This window comes from Tachypleus tridentatus, chromosome 3 (genome assembly GCF_004210375.1).
Source record: "Tachypleus tridentatus isolate NWPU-2018 chromosome 3, ASM421037v1, whole genome shotgun sequence".
In the NCBI taxonomy this organism is placed as follows: Eukaryota; Metazoa; Arthropoda; class Merostomata; order Xiphosura; family Limulidae; genus Tachypleus; species Tachypleus tridentatus.
In genome coordinates this window covers 80,513,986-80,529,064 of record NC_134827.1, presented here as the reverse complement: position 1 = coordinate 80,529,064, position 15,079 = coordinate 80,513,986, and the positions used below count along the sequence as shown (strand labels likewise).

General features: G+C 32.8%; 1 protein-coding gene across 2 annotated transcripts in view; it reads right to left on the bottom strand.

Moving 5' to 3' along the window:
• LOC143247328 (uncharacterized) overlaps positions 1-14,010 on the bottom strand; it is a 90,198-nt gene extending 76,188 nt beyond the window's left edge. For both annotated transcript variants that reach the window (XM_076495183.1, XM_076495184.1), the window contains exon 1: positions 13,422-14,010. In XM_076495183.1, the coding sequence (XP_076351298.1) occupies positions 13,422-13,684 (263 nt within the window). In that variant the 5' untranslated portion in view covers positions 13,685-14,010. The remainder of the gene's footprint in view (positions 1-13,421) is intronic.
• Positions 14,011-15,079: the final 1,069 nt, after the last annotated feature.

Below are 15,079 nucleotides of genomic sequence, written 5' to 3'. Positions count from 1 at the left end.
AATACACTAGGATCACTTCTCATAAAAAAGTAGAAGCACAACAATACACCAGGATCACTTCTTAATAAAGTAGAAGCACAACAATAAACCAGGATCAATTCTCAATAAAGAAGTACAACAATACACTAGGATCACTTCTCATAAAAGAAGAAGTACAACAATACATCAGGATCACTTCTCAATAAAGAAGAAGTACAAAAATACACCAGGATCACTTCTTAATAAAATAGAAGCACAACAATACATCAGGATCACTTCTTAATAAAGTAGAAGCACAACAATAAAGCAGGATCAATTCTCAATAAAGAAGTACAACAATACACTAGGATCACTTCTCATGAAAGAAGAAGTACAAAAATACATCAGGGTCACTTCTCAATAAAGAAGAAGTACAACAATACACTACGATCACTTCTCAATAAAGTAGTAGTACAACAATACACTACGATCACTTCTCATAAAAGTAGAAGCACAACAATACACCACGATCACTTCTAAATAAAATAGAAGCACAACAATACATCATGATGACTTCTTAATAAAGTAGAATCACAACAATAAAGCAGGATCAATTCTCAATAAAGAAGTACAACAATACACTACGATCACTTCTCTTAAAAGTAGAAGCACAACAATACACCAGGATCACTCTTTAATAAAGTAAAAGCACAATAATAAACCAGTATCAATTCTCAATAAAAGAATCACAACAATACACTAGGATCACTTCTCATAAAAGAAGTACAACAATACATCAGGATAACTTGTCAGTAAAGAAGAAGTACAACAATACACTAGGATCAATTCTCAATAAAGTAGAAGTACAACAATACACTACGATCACTTCTTAATAAGGTAGAAGAACGACAATAACCAGGATCACTTCTTATTAAAGTATAAGTACAACAATACTCTAGGATCACTTCTTAATAAAGTAAAAGCACAACAATACACCAGGATCACTTCTTAATAAAGTAAAAGCACAACAATACACCAGGATCACTTCTTAATAAAGTAGAAGAACAACAATATACCAAGCACACTTCTTAATAAATTAGAAGCACAATGATAAACCAGTATCAATTCTCAATAAAGAAGTACAACAATACACTACGATCAATTCTCAATAAAAAAAAGAAGCACAACAATACACCAGGATCACTTCTTAATAAAGTAGAAGCACAACAATAAACCAGTATCAATTCCAATAAAAATGAAGTACAACAATACACTAGGATCACTTCTCAATAAAGTAGAAGTACAACAATATACTAGGATCACTTCTTAATAAAGTAGAAGTACAATAATACATCAGGATCACTTCTCAATAAAGTAGAAGTACAAAAATACACCAGGATCATTTCTTAATAAAATAGAAGCACAACAATACACTACGATCACTTCTTAATAAAGTAGAAGCACAACAATACACCAGGATCACTTTTTAATAAAGTAGAAGCCCAATAATTAACCAGTATCAATTCTCAATAAAAAAAAATCACAACAATACACTAGGATCATCTCTCATAAAAGAAGTACAACAATACACCAGGATGATCACTTCTCAATGAAGAAGAAGTACAACAACACACTAGTATCAATTATCAATAAAGTAGAAGTACACCAATACACCAGGATCACTTCTTAATAAAGTAGAAGCACAACAATACATCAGGATCACTTCTTAACAAAGTAGAAGAACTAAAATACACCATGATCACTTCTTAATAAAATAGAAGCACAACAATGCATCAGGATCACTTCTTAATAAAGCAGAAGCACAACAATAAATCAGGATCAATTCTCAATAAAGAAGTACCACAATACACTACGATCACTTTTCATAAAAGTAGAAGCACAAGAATAAATAAGGATCAATTCTCAATAAAGAAGTACAACAATACACTACGATCACTTCTCATAAAAGAAGAAGTACAAAAATATACCAAGCACACTTCTTAATAAAGTAGAAGCACAACGATAAACCAGGATCAATTCTCAATAAAGTAGTACAACAATAAATTACGATCACTTGTCATAAACGTAGAAGCACAACAATGCATCAGGATCAATTCTCAATAAAGTAGTACAACAATAAGCTACGATCACTTCTCATAAAAGTAGAAGCACAACAATACATCAGCATCACTTCTTAATAAAGTAGAAGCACAACAATGAAGCACGATCAATTCTCAATAAAGAAGTACAACAATACACTACGATTACTTCTCATAAACGTAGAAGCACAACAATACACCAGGATCACTTCTTAATAAAGTAGAAGCATAATAGTACAACAGGATCACTTCTTACTAAAGTATAAGTACAACAATACACTAGGATCACTTCTTAATAAAGTAGAAGCACAACAATACACCACGATCACTTCTCATAAAAGTAGAAGCACAACAATACACCAGTATCAATTCTCAATAAAAAAGAAGCACAACGATACACAAGGATCACTTCTCATAAAAGAAGAAGTACAACAATACATCAGGATCACTTCTCAATAAAGAAGAAGTACAACAATACACTACGATCAATTCTCAATAAAGTAGAAGTACAACAATACACTACGATCACTTCTTAATAAAGTAGAAGCACCACAATACACCAGGATCACTTCTTACTAAATTAAAGTAGAACAATACACTAGGATAACTTCTTAATAAACTAGAAGCACAACAATAAAACAGGATCAATTCTCAATAAAGTAGTACAACAATAAGCTATGATCACTTCTCATAAAAGTAGAAGCACAACAATACATCAGCATCACTTCTTAATAAAGTAGAAGCACAACAATGAAGCACGATCAATTCTCAATAAAGAAGTACAACAATACACTACGATTACTTCTCATAAACGTAGAAGCACAACAATACACCAGGATCACTTCTTAATAAAGTAGAAGCATAATAGTACAACAGGATCACTTCTTACTAAAGTATAAGTACAACAATACACTAGGATCACTTCTTAATAAAGTAGAAGCACAACAATACACCACGATCACTTCTCATAAAAGTAGAAGCACAACAATACACCAGTATCAATTCTCAATAAAAAAGAAGCACAACGATACACAAGGATCACTTCTCATAAAAGAAGAAGTACAACAATACATCAGGATCACTTCTCAATAAAGAAGAAGTACAACAATACACTACGATCAATTCTCAATAAAGTAGAAGTACAACAATACACTACGATCACTTCTTAATAAAGTAGAAGCACGACAATACACCAGGATCACTTCTTACTAAATTAAAGTAGAACAATACACTAGGATAACTTCTTAATAAAGTAGAAGCACAACAATAAAACAGGATAAATTCTCAATAAGGAAGTACAACAATACACTACGATCACTTCTCATAAAAGAAGAAGTACAACAATACATCAGGATCACTTCTCAATAAAGAAGAAGTACAACAATACACTAGGATCACTTCTCATTAAAGTATAAGTACAATAATTCACTAGGATCACTTCTTAGTAAAGTAGAAGCACAACAATACACCAGGATAACTTCTTAATAAAGTAGAAGTACAACAATATATCAAGCACACTTCTTAATAAAGTAGAAGCCCAACGACAAACCAGGATCAATTCTCAATAAAGAAGTACAACAATACACTACGATCAATTCTCAATAAAAAAGAAGTACAACAATACACTACGATCACTTCTTAATAAAGTAGAAGCACGACAATACACCAGGATCACTTCTTTATAAAGTAGAAGCACAACAATAAACCAGTATCAATTCCAATAAAAATGAAGCACAACAATACACTAGGATCACTTCTCATAAAAGAAATACAACAACACACCAGGATGATCACTTCTCAATGAAGAAGAAGTACAACAACACACTAGGATCAATTCTCTATAAAGTAGAAGTACAACAATACACTAGGATCACTTCTTAATAAAGTAGAAGTACAATAATACATCAGGTTCACTTCTCAATAAGGAAGTACAAAATACACTACGATCACTTCTCATAAAAGTAGAAGCACAACAATACACCATGAACACTTTTTAATAAAGTAGAAGCACAATAATAAACCAGTATCAATTCTCAATAAAGAAGTACAACAATACACTAGGATCACTTCTCATAAAAGAAGAAGTACAACAATACATCAGGATCACTTCTCAATAAAGAAGAAGTACAACAATACACTAGGATCACTTCTCATTAAAGTATAAGCACAATAATTCACTAGGATCACTTCTTAGTAAAGTAGAAGCACAACAATACACCAGGATAACTTCTTAATAAAGTAGAAGTACAACAATATATCAAGCACACTTCTTAGTAAAGTAGAAGCCCAACGACAAACCAGGATCAATTCTCAATAATGAAGTACAACAATACACTACGATCAATTCTCAATAAAAAAAAAGCACAACAATACACCAGGATCACTTCTTAATAAAGTAGAAGCACAACAATAAACCAGTATCAATTCCAATAAAATGAAGCACAACAATACACTAGGATCACTTCTCATAAAAGAAATACAACAACACACCAGGATGATCACTTCTCAATCAAGAAGAAGTACAACAACACACTAGGATCAATTCTCAATAAAGTAGAAGTACAACAATACACTAGGATCACTTCTTAATAAAGTAGAAGTACAATAATACATCAGGTTCACTTCTCAATAAAGTAGAAGTACAAAAATACACCAGGATCACTTCTTAATAAAATAGAAGCACAACAATACATCAGGATCACTTCTTAATAAAGTAGAAGCACAACAATAAAGCAGGATCAATTCTCAATAAAGAAGTACAACTATACACTAGGATCACTTCTCATGAAAGAAGAAGTACAACAATACATCAGGGTCACTTCTCAATAAAGAAGAAGTACAACAATACACTACGATCACTTCTTAATAAAGTAGAAGCACCACAATACACCAGGATCACTTCTTACTAAATTAAAGTAGAACAATACACTAGGATAACTTCTTAATAAACTAGAAGCACAACAATAAAACAGGATCAATTCTCAATAAAGTAGTACAACAATAAGCTATGATCACTTCTCATAAAAGTAGAAGCACAACAATACATCAGCATCACTTCTTAATAAAGTAGAAGCACAACAATGAAGCACGATCAATTCTCAATAAAGAAGTACAACAATACACTACGTTTACTTCTCATAAACGTAGAAGCACAACAATACACCAGGATCACTTCTTAATAAAGTAGAAGCATAATAGTACAACAGGATCGCTTCTTACTAAAGTATAAGTACAACAATACACTAGGATCACTTCTTAATAAAGTAGAAGCACAACAATACACCACGATCACTTCTCATAAAAGTAGAAGCACAACAATACACCAGTATCAATTCTCAATAAAAAAGAAGCACAACGATACACAAGGATCACTTCTCATAAAAGAAGAAGTACAACAATACATCAGGATCACTTCTCAATAAAGAAGAAGTACAACAATACACTACGATCAATTCTCAATAAAGTAGAAGTACAACAATACACTACGATCACTTCTTAATAAAGTAGAAGCACCACAATACACCAGGATCACTTCTTACTAAATTAAAGTAGAACAATACACTAGGATAACTTCTTAATAAACTAGAAGCACAACAATAAAACAGGATAAATTCTCAATAAGGAAGTACAACAATACACTACGATCACTTCTCATAAAAGAAGAAGTACAACAATACATCAGGATCACTTCTCAATAAAGAAGAAGTACAACAATACACTAGGATCACTTCTCATTAAAGTATAAGTACAATAATTCACTAGGATCACTTCTTAGTAAAGTAGAAGCACAACAATACACCAGGATAACTTCTTAATAAAGTAGAAGTACAACAATATATCAAGCACACTTCTTAGTAAAGTAGAAGCCCAACGACAAACCAGGATCAATTCTCAATAAAGAAGTACAACAATACACTACGATCAATTCTCAATAAAAAAGAAGTACAACAATACACTACGATCACTTCTTAATAAAGTAGAAGCACGACAATACACCAGGATCACTTCTTAATAAAGTAGAAGCACAACAATAAACCAGTATCAATTCCAATAAAAATGAAGCACAACAATACACTAGGATCACTTCTCATAAAAGAAATACAACAACACACCAGGATGATCACTTCTCAATGAAGAAGAAGTACAACAACACACTAGGATCAATTCTCTATAAAGTAGAAGTACAACAATACACTAGGATCACTTCTTAATAAAGTAGAAGTACAATAATTCATCAGGTTCACTTCTCAATAAGGAAGTACAAAAATACACTACGATCACTTCTCATAAAAGTAGAAGCACAACAATACACCATGAACACTTTTTAATAAAGTAGAAGCACAATAATAAACCAGTATCAATTCTCAATAAAGAAGTACAACAATACACTAGGATCACTTCTCATAAAAGAAGAAGTACAACAATACATCAGGATCACTTCTCAATAAAGAAGAAGTACAACAATACACTAGGATCACTTCTCATTAAAGTATAAGCACAATAATTCACTAGGATCACTTCTTAGTAAAGTAGAAGCACAACAATACACCAGGATAACTTCTTAATAAAGTAGAAGTACAACAATATATCAAGCACACTTCTTAGTAAAGTAGAAGCCCAACGACAAACCAGGATCAATTCTCAATAAAGAAGTACAACAATACACTACGATCAATTCTCAATAAAAAAAAAGCACAACAATACACCAGGATCACTTCTTAATAAAGTAGAAGCACAACAATAAACCAGTATCAATTCCAATAAAAATGAAGCACAACAATACACTAGGATCACTTCTCATAAAAGAAATACAACAACACACCAGGATGATCACTTCTCAATGAAGAAGAAGTACAACAACACACTAGGATCAATTCTCAATAAAGTAGAAGTACAACAATACACTAGGATCACTTCTTAATAAAGTAGAAGTACAATAATACATCAGGTTCACTTCTCAATAAAGTAGAAGTACAAAAATACACCAGGATCACTTCTTAATAAAATAGAAGCACAACAATACATCAGGATCACTTCTTAATAAAGTAGAAGCACAACAATAAAGCAGGATCAATTCTCAATAAAGAAGTACAACAATACACTAGGATCACTTCTCATGAAAGAAGAAGTACAACAATACATCAGGGTCACTTCTCAATAAAGAAGAAGTACAACAATACACTAGGATCACTTCTTAAAAGGTAGAAGCACGACAATACACCAGGATCACTTCTTAATAAAGTAGAAGCACAACAATACACTAGGATCACTTCTCAAAAAAGTAGTAGTACAACAATACACTACGATCACTTCTCATAAAAGTAGAAGCACAACAATACACCACGATCACTTCTAAATAAAATAGAAGCACAACAATACATCATGATGACTTCTTAATAAAGTAGAATCACAACAATAAAGCAGGATCAATTCTCAATAAAGAAGTACAACAATACACTACGATCACTTCTCTTAAAAGTAGAAGCACAACAATACACCAGGATCACTCTTTAATAAAGTAGAAGCACAATAATAAACCAGTATCAATTCTCAATAAAAAAGAATCACAACAATACACTAGGATCACTTCTCATAAAAGAAGTACAACAATACATCAGGATAACTTGTCAGTAAAGAAGAAGTACAACAATACACTAGGATCACTTCTCAATAAAGTAGAAGTACAACAATACACTAGGATCACTTTTTAATAAAGTAGAAGCACAATAATAAACCAGTATCAATTCTCAATAAAAAAGAAGCACGACAATACACCAGGATCACTTCTTATTAAAGTATAAGTACAACAATACACTAGGATCATTTCTTAATAAAGTAGAAGCACAACAATACACCAGGATCACTTCCTAATAAAGTAGAAGTACAACAATATACCAAGCACACTTCTTAATAAAGTAGAAGCACAACGATAAACCAGGATCAATTCTCAATAAAAAAGAAGCACAACAATACACCAGGATCACTTCTTAATAAAGTAGAAGCACAACAATACACCAGGATCACTTTTTGATAAAGTAGAAGCACAACAATAAACCAGTATCAATTCCAATAAAAATGAAGCACAACAATACACTAGGATCACTTCTCATAAAAGAAGTACAACAATACACCAGGATGATCACTTCTCAATGAAGAAGAAGTACAACAACACACTACGATCACTTCTCATAAAAGTAGAAGCACAACAATACACCAGTATCAATTCTCAATAAACAAGTACAACAATACACTACGATCACTTCTCATAAAAGTAGAAGCACAACAATAAAGCAGGATCAATTCTCAATAAAGAAGTACAACAATACACTACGATCACTTCTCATAAAAGAAGAAGTACACCAATACACCAGGATCACTTCTTAATAAAGTAGGAGCATAGCAGTACAACAGGATCACTTCTTACTAAAATATAACTACAACAATACACTAGGATCACTTTTTAATAAAGTAGAAGCACAACAATACACTACGATCACTTCTCATAAAAGTAGAAGCACAACAATACACCAGGATCACTTCTCATAAAAGAAGAAGTAGAATAATACAACAGGATAACTTCTCAATAAAAAAGAAGTACAACAATACACTGGGATCAATTCTCAATAAAGTAGAAGTACAACAATACACTGGGATCAATTCTCAATAAAGTAGAAGTACAACAATACACTACGATCACTTCTTAATAAGGTAGAAGAACGACAATATCCAGGATCACTTCTTATTAAAGTATAAGTACAACAATACTCTAGGATCACTTCTTAATAAAGTAAAAGCACAACAATACACCAGGATCACTTCTTAATAAAGTAAAAGCACAACAATACACCAGGATCACTTCTTAATAAAGTAGAAGAACAACAATATACCAAGCACACTTCTTAATAAATTAGAAGCACAACGATAAACCAGTATCAATTCTCAATAAAGAAGTACAACAATACACTACGATCAATTCTCAATAAAAAAAAGAAGCACAACAATACACCAGGATCACTTCTTAATAAAGTAGAAGCACAACAATAAACCAGTATCAATTCCAATAAAAATGAAGTACAACAATACACTAGGATCACTTCTCAATAAAGTAGAAGTACAACAATATACTAGGATCACTTCTTAATAAAGTAGAAGTACAATAATACATCAGGATCACTTCTCAATAAAGTAGTAGTACAAAAATACACCAGGATCATTTCTTAATAAAATAGAAGCACAACAATACACTACGATCACTTCTTAATAAAGTAGAAGCACAACAATACACCAGGATCACTTTTTAATAAAGTAGAAGCCCAATAATAAACCAGTATCAATTCTCAATAAAAAAAATCACAACAATACACTAGGATCATCTCTCATAAAAGAAGTACAACAATACACCAGGATGATCACTTCTCAATGAAGAAGAAGTACAACAACACACTAGTATCAATTATCAATAAAGTAGAAGTACACCAATACACCAGGATCACTTTTTAATAAAGTAGAAGCACAACAATACATCAGGATCACTTCTTAACAAAGTAGAAGAACTAAAATACACCAGGATCACTTCTTAATAAAATAGAAGCACAACAATGCATCAGGATCACTTCTTAATAAAGCAGAAGCACAACAATAAATCAGGATCAATTCTCAATAAAGAAGTACCACAATACACTACGATCACTTTTCATAAAAGTAGAAGCACAAGAATAAATCAGGATCAATTCTCAATAAAGAAGTACAACAATACACTACGATCACTTCTCATAAAAGAAGAAGTACAAAAATACACCAGAATCACTTCTTAATAAAGTAGAAGCATAACAGTTCAACAGGATCATTTCTTACGGAAGTATAAGTACAACAATACACTAGGATCACTTCTTAATAAAGTAGAAGCACAACAATAAACAAGGATCAATTCTCAATAAAGAACTACAACAATACACTACGATCACTTCTCATAAAAGTAGAAGCACAACAATATACCAAGCACACTTCTTAATAAAGTAGAAGCACAACGATAAACCAGGATCAATTCTCAATAAAGAAGTACAACAATACACCAGGATCACTTCTTACTAAAGTGTAAGTACAACAATACACCAGGATCACTTCTTAATAAGGTAGAAGCACGACAATATACTAGGATCACTTCTTAATAAGGTAGAAGCGCGACAATACACCAGGATCACTTCTTACTAAAGTGTAAGTACAACAATATATGAAACACACTTCTTAATAAAGTAGAAGCACAACAATAAACCAGGATCAATTCTCAATAAAAAAGAAGCAAAACAATACACTAGGATCACTTCTTAATAAAGTAGATTACAACAGTACAACAGGATCACTTCTTACTGAAGTATAAGTACAAAAATACACCAGAATCACTTCTTAATAAAGTAGATTACAACAGTACAACAGGATCATTTCTTAATAAAGTAGAAGCACGACAATACCCCAAGATCACTTCTTACTAAAGTATAATTACCAGGATCAATTCTCAATAAAGAAGTACAACAGTACACTACGATCACTTCTCAGTGAAGTGGAAGTATAACAATAAACCAGACACACTTCTCCATTTAAATTCTTATAAGGCTCCACTAGGTGGCGGTCTCTTCCTTTAACCTTCATTTGCTGATGTAAATACAATACTCTGTTCTTCATGATATGGGTTTTGCTTCCGAATGCAAGCTTGATGCGATTTAAATTACACGTTAAAGTTTCGTGGAATAGAGAAAAAGTCAGTAAATATCGCCAGATAAATGACGGATGTTTCGTGTAGAATCAATAAAGATACTAAGATCTTCGAAGAAACATTTATCAATCACGAACTCAGATTTTTATGGTGTTCGCTAAATAATCTCTGCACTATATACACGTAAAAACGGCTGGCATGAGTTGAGAAATATTTTTATGTAGAGGAGCGTACAACGTTTCGACCTTCTTCGGTCATCGTCAGGTTCACAAAGAGAGAGAGGTAACTGACCGATAGCTGACCACATGTTTGAAGGGGGTTGTGTAATTGAGTGTAGGAATCTCTGCACTACATCCCAAAACTTCATCAATCTACCAGATAATACACTGGATTCTAATCTTTATAAGTAAGAAAAGTGTATTTAATTAGAGCTTTACTTATTACCAGGTTTATTTTTAGTTTCACTCTCGGAAGTTATTATGACTGTACGGAGGCTAAAAATGGATACTAACACTCGTTTATTGAAGTAAGAGCTAAAAAGAGATATTATTATGTTAGGTTCAATTTTTCTGAAACATAAGCTAGCTTTTTAGCGCTCATAATTCAGTAAATTATTTTTTTGATTCAGGTCACATCGGTTCCATTTTGTTATCTGTTCACCAGGGTAAATAATAAAAACAAGGCGTCATGTGTGAAAATCTGACGTAGCATGCTACTTTTTTTTGGTACAGTAATACAGATCAAAACATAAAGTTATTTGGCTCATTTTATATGAAACATGTTTGAACTTTTTATAGTGTTAAAAGCTGGCTACATTGTAGTTAAAGATGAAATTCTCATTTGCTTTCATTTGCTTTATAAAGTCCAATACTTTAATCGAACATCGTTGCATAGGATTATTATGATAATCTATGGTGTAATGTGATGATATGTAAACATTTAAGTCCTATGTTATAAAGTGTTATTGTATAAATCTTCGTATTCAACGATATAATTTGGTAATGTGTAAACCTTCATGTTTTATAGTATAGTTTGGTAATGAATAAGCATCCCGGTGACACAGCGGAATGCCTGCATACTTATATTGCTAGAAACTGGGTTTCGATATCCGTGTTGGGCAGAGCACAGATAGTTTATTGTGTCGTTTTATTCTTAACCACAAAAAAGCAAGGTAATGGATGAATATTCATGTTCCTTTGTGTAATTTGGTAATGTGTAAATATCCATGTTATGTAATATACTTTGACAGTGAGTACAGTATAGTTTGGTAAGGTGTAAATATTCAAATTCAATAATATAGTTTTGTAATTTGTAAATATTTGTGTTTTATAATATCGTTTGGTAATGTGTAAATATCCATGTTCTATAATATACTTTGGTAAAGTGTAAATATTTCTGTTCTATAATATAATGGGGTAATGTGTAAATATTCATGTTCTATAATATAGTTTGGTAAAATGTAAATATTCATGTTCTATAATATAGACTGGTAATGTGTAAATATTCATGTTCTATAATATAGTTTGGTAAAATGTAAATATTGATGTTCTATAATATAAACTGGTAATGTGCAAATATTCATGTTCTATAATATAGTTTGGTAATGTGTAAATATTTGTGTTGTATAATATAATTTTGTAATGTGTAAATATTTGTGTCGTATAATGTAGTTTGGTAATATATAAATATTCATGTTTTATAATATAGTTTGGTAAAGTGTAGACCTTCGCAACATGAGCAGCAAATATTTTTGATATTTCATAATAATGAAGCATGTTACTTTAGAAGCAATCATGTTTAACATGTCGTTATTGAGATTTTTATCATGTAACTCATGTTATTTTGTTATAGGTAATAATTATACCGTTGTTACTTTCATACTTGTTCACCATTTAACTACACATAAACATATTGTGTCTTCATTATCTTATCTTTAAGCGGAACAAACGCGTTGTCGACTGACAACAGAGTAGGTCTGGAAAAGTGAACAACGTCCAATCAGTTGATGAAATATCGCCTAGGGGTAGAAAATCATCTCCGAGGCACGACATAGATTAAAACCATGTTCTAGAATGTTCGAATGACGTCTTTACATTATCATTTTATAAAAATGTGTTAAAATGGCGACCTTTATTAGTAGTAGTTAATGGTAACTTGAGCTGTTTACAATACATTGTTGTCTATTAATAGAGAAGGTACTTAGAAGGTTTTATATTAAAGTAGCGACCTTTAACCTGTAAACACATTGGTTGTTAGTTGACACGGAATGAAATGGCCAGGTGGTTGAGGCACTGAACTCGTAATGTGAGGGTCGTGGGCTCGAATCCCTATCACACCAAAGATGCTCGCCCTTTCAGCCGTGTGGACGTTATAATGTGACGTTTAATCCCACTATTCGTTGATAAAAGAGTAGCCCAAGAGTTGGCGGTAGGTGGTGATGACTAGCTGCCTTCCCTCTAGTCTTACACTACTAAATTACGGACGACTAGCGGAGATTGCCCTCGCGTAGCTTTGAACGAAATTAAAAACAAACAAAAAAACAGAATGAATTACAACGCTAAAATCAGGGGTTCAAACCCCCCGGTGGGCTCAGCAGATAGCCCTATGTTGCTTTGCTATAAGAAAACACACACAGAGAACGAAAGCTTACTTACAAGGTAACAGCAGCTTGACTGGCAACAAACGGAACGGAAGTCAAGTTCTGGTTGGAACAGTCGATCCTCGAAAATTCTGAAGACATTACACAGACACATATTATGGGACAAGAACCAGGACCCACCGCAGAGGAAGACAGTCTTGAGTCTCTGATGGCAGTTAAAAGGATCGCAGTTATGAAGAGCTTAGTGGTGTACGTGTTATTGTAAATAAGAGATCTATCTTTGTTTCTGTAACGTAAGACACTTGATTCCTTCTGCATTACTCACGTCTTTACAGAGAGACACGGTACATATTGTCCACACTGCTAGTGCCTCGCGAGGAAACGAATTCGTCTTACAAACATGTGCAGGTTTAAGTCGTCATCGATAGGTAAGTGTCTAGACAATTTCAACTTATCGTCGCTAATGTTTATCAATGTGACAAGTTATGTTCTATGGAGTAGTTTAGATTCCAATATAAATGAACAAGTCTAGATCTAATCTAGGTATCAAATCTTAACTCATTGTGGTAACCGTCGTTACGCAAACAAAGAAAAGAAATCAACAGAATCCGTCGAGATCGCTAACAGCACGTATTTTATGTCACTGCCTGGGCCACAAGTGGACCCAACTGCACGAGCGCAACGTGCCGCCTGAGGTCGTCTGTTTACTTCGAAGTGACGTCATCCGACAAATCTAACACGGTGTAGAAAATGCAAACGCCAGAAGCAGAGCCAGATTAGCCAGACTGGTATTATTTGGATGTGGAAGTAAGAAACGATGCTCCTACCTTGACGAAACAGTCGTCGAGCTAGAAACTTTTCTCGTCTCACATTTGGTTTTCTAGATCTCAAAAGTAAATACAAATGCTCAGCGATGACGAGAAAACCCACTTGTAGAGAAATATATATGTTAAAACGGCTCGTTTGGGTTGAGAAAATTGTTTACCTGACGATGACCGAAGAAGGTCGAAACGTTGTTCACTCCTCTACATAAACAATTTTCTCAACCCAAACCAGCCGTTTTTACATATGTAAATACAAATACTAGCATGCGTAAGAAATGTTGATAAACTAGTTTCCTAAAGCTTACTTTATCTACAAAATGCAGAAGGTTGCCTAGTAATTTTATTTGTTTGTTTTGTTACACATAGTACAATGAGATAACTGGTATACTCAACATACTGAATCAATCGCGGATTTTGTAAGTCCGTAAACTTACCAATGAAACACCGAAGAAATAGCTAACAATCTATATTACATTAAATTACCGAACTTGTTTTGTTACTCAGTGTTTTCCACCATATTGAATATTGTTATATCCTCTCACTCAGTGGCTTAAAGGAAGTAGGCAGGTTAAAAATCGAGTTTTGATACCCGTGGTGAAGAGAGAACAGGTTGCCTATTGTGCAGCCTTAAGCCGATCAACAACAATACAAAAATACTATAGTTTTGCACTTAATGCAAGAAACAAGAACGAACTAATTTATTTTCTACGTAAAATAACTACCAAAATAATTTAGTGGAAGTGACTGCAATATGGATGGTATTTTCCCATGAAGTCTTGTAAGTCATGACCACAAAGTCAAGAACCTATAAGGAATTTAGAAGAAAATGGGGCGTAAAAAACCTATATCGAACGTCGTCAGTTATTATACAACTCCACTTATTTCAATA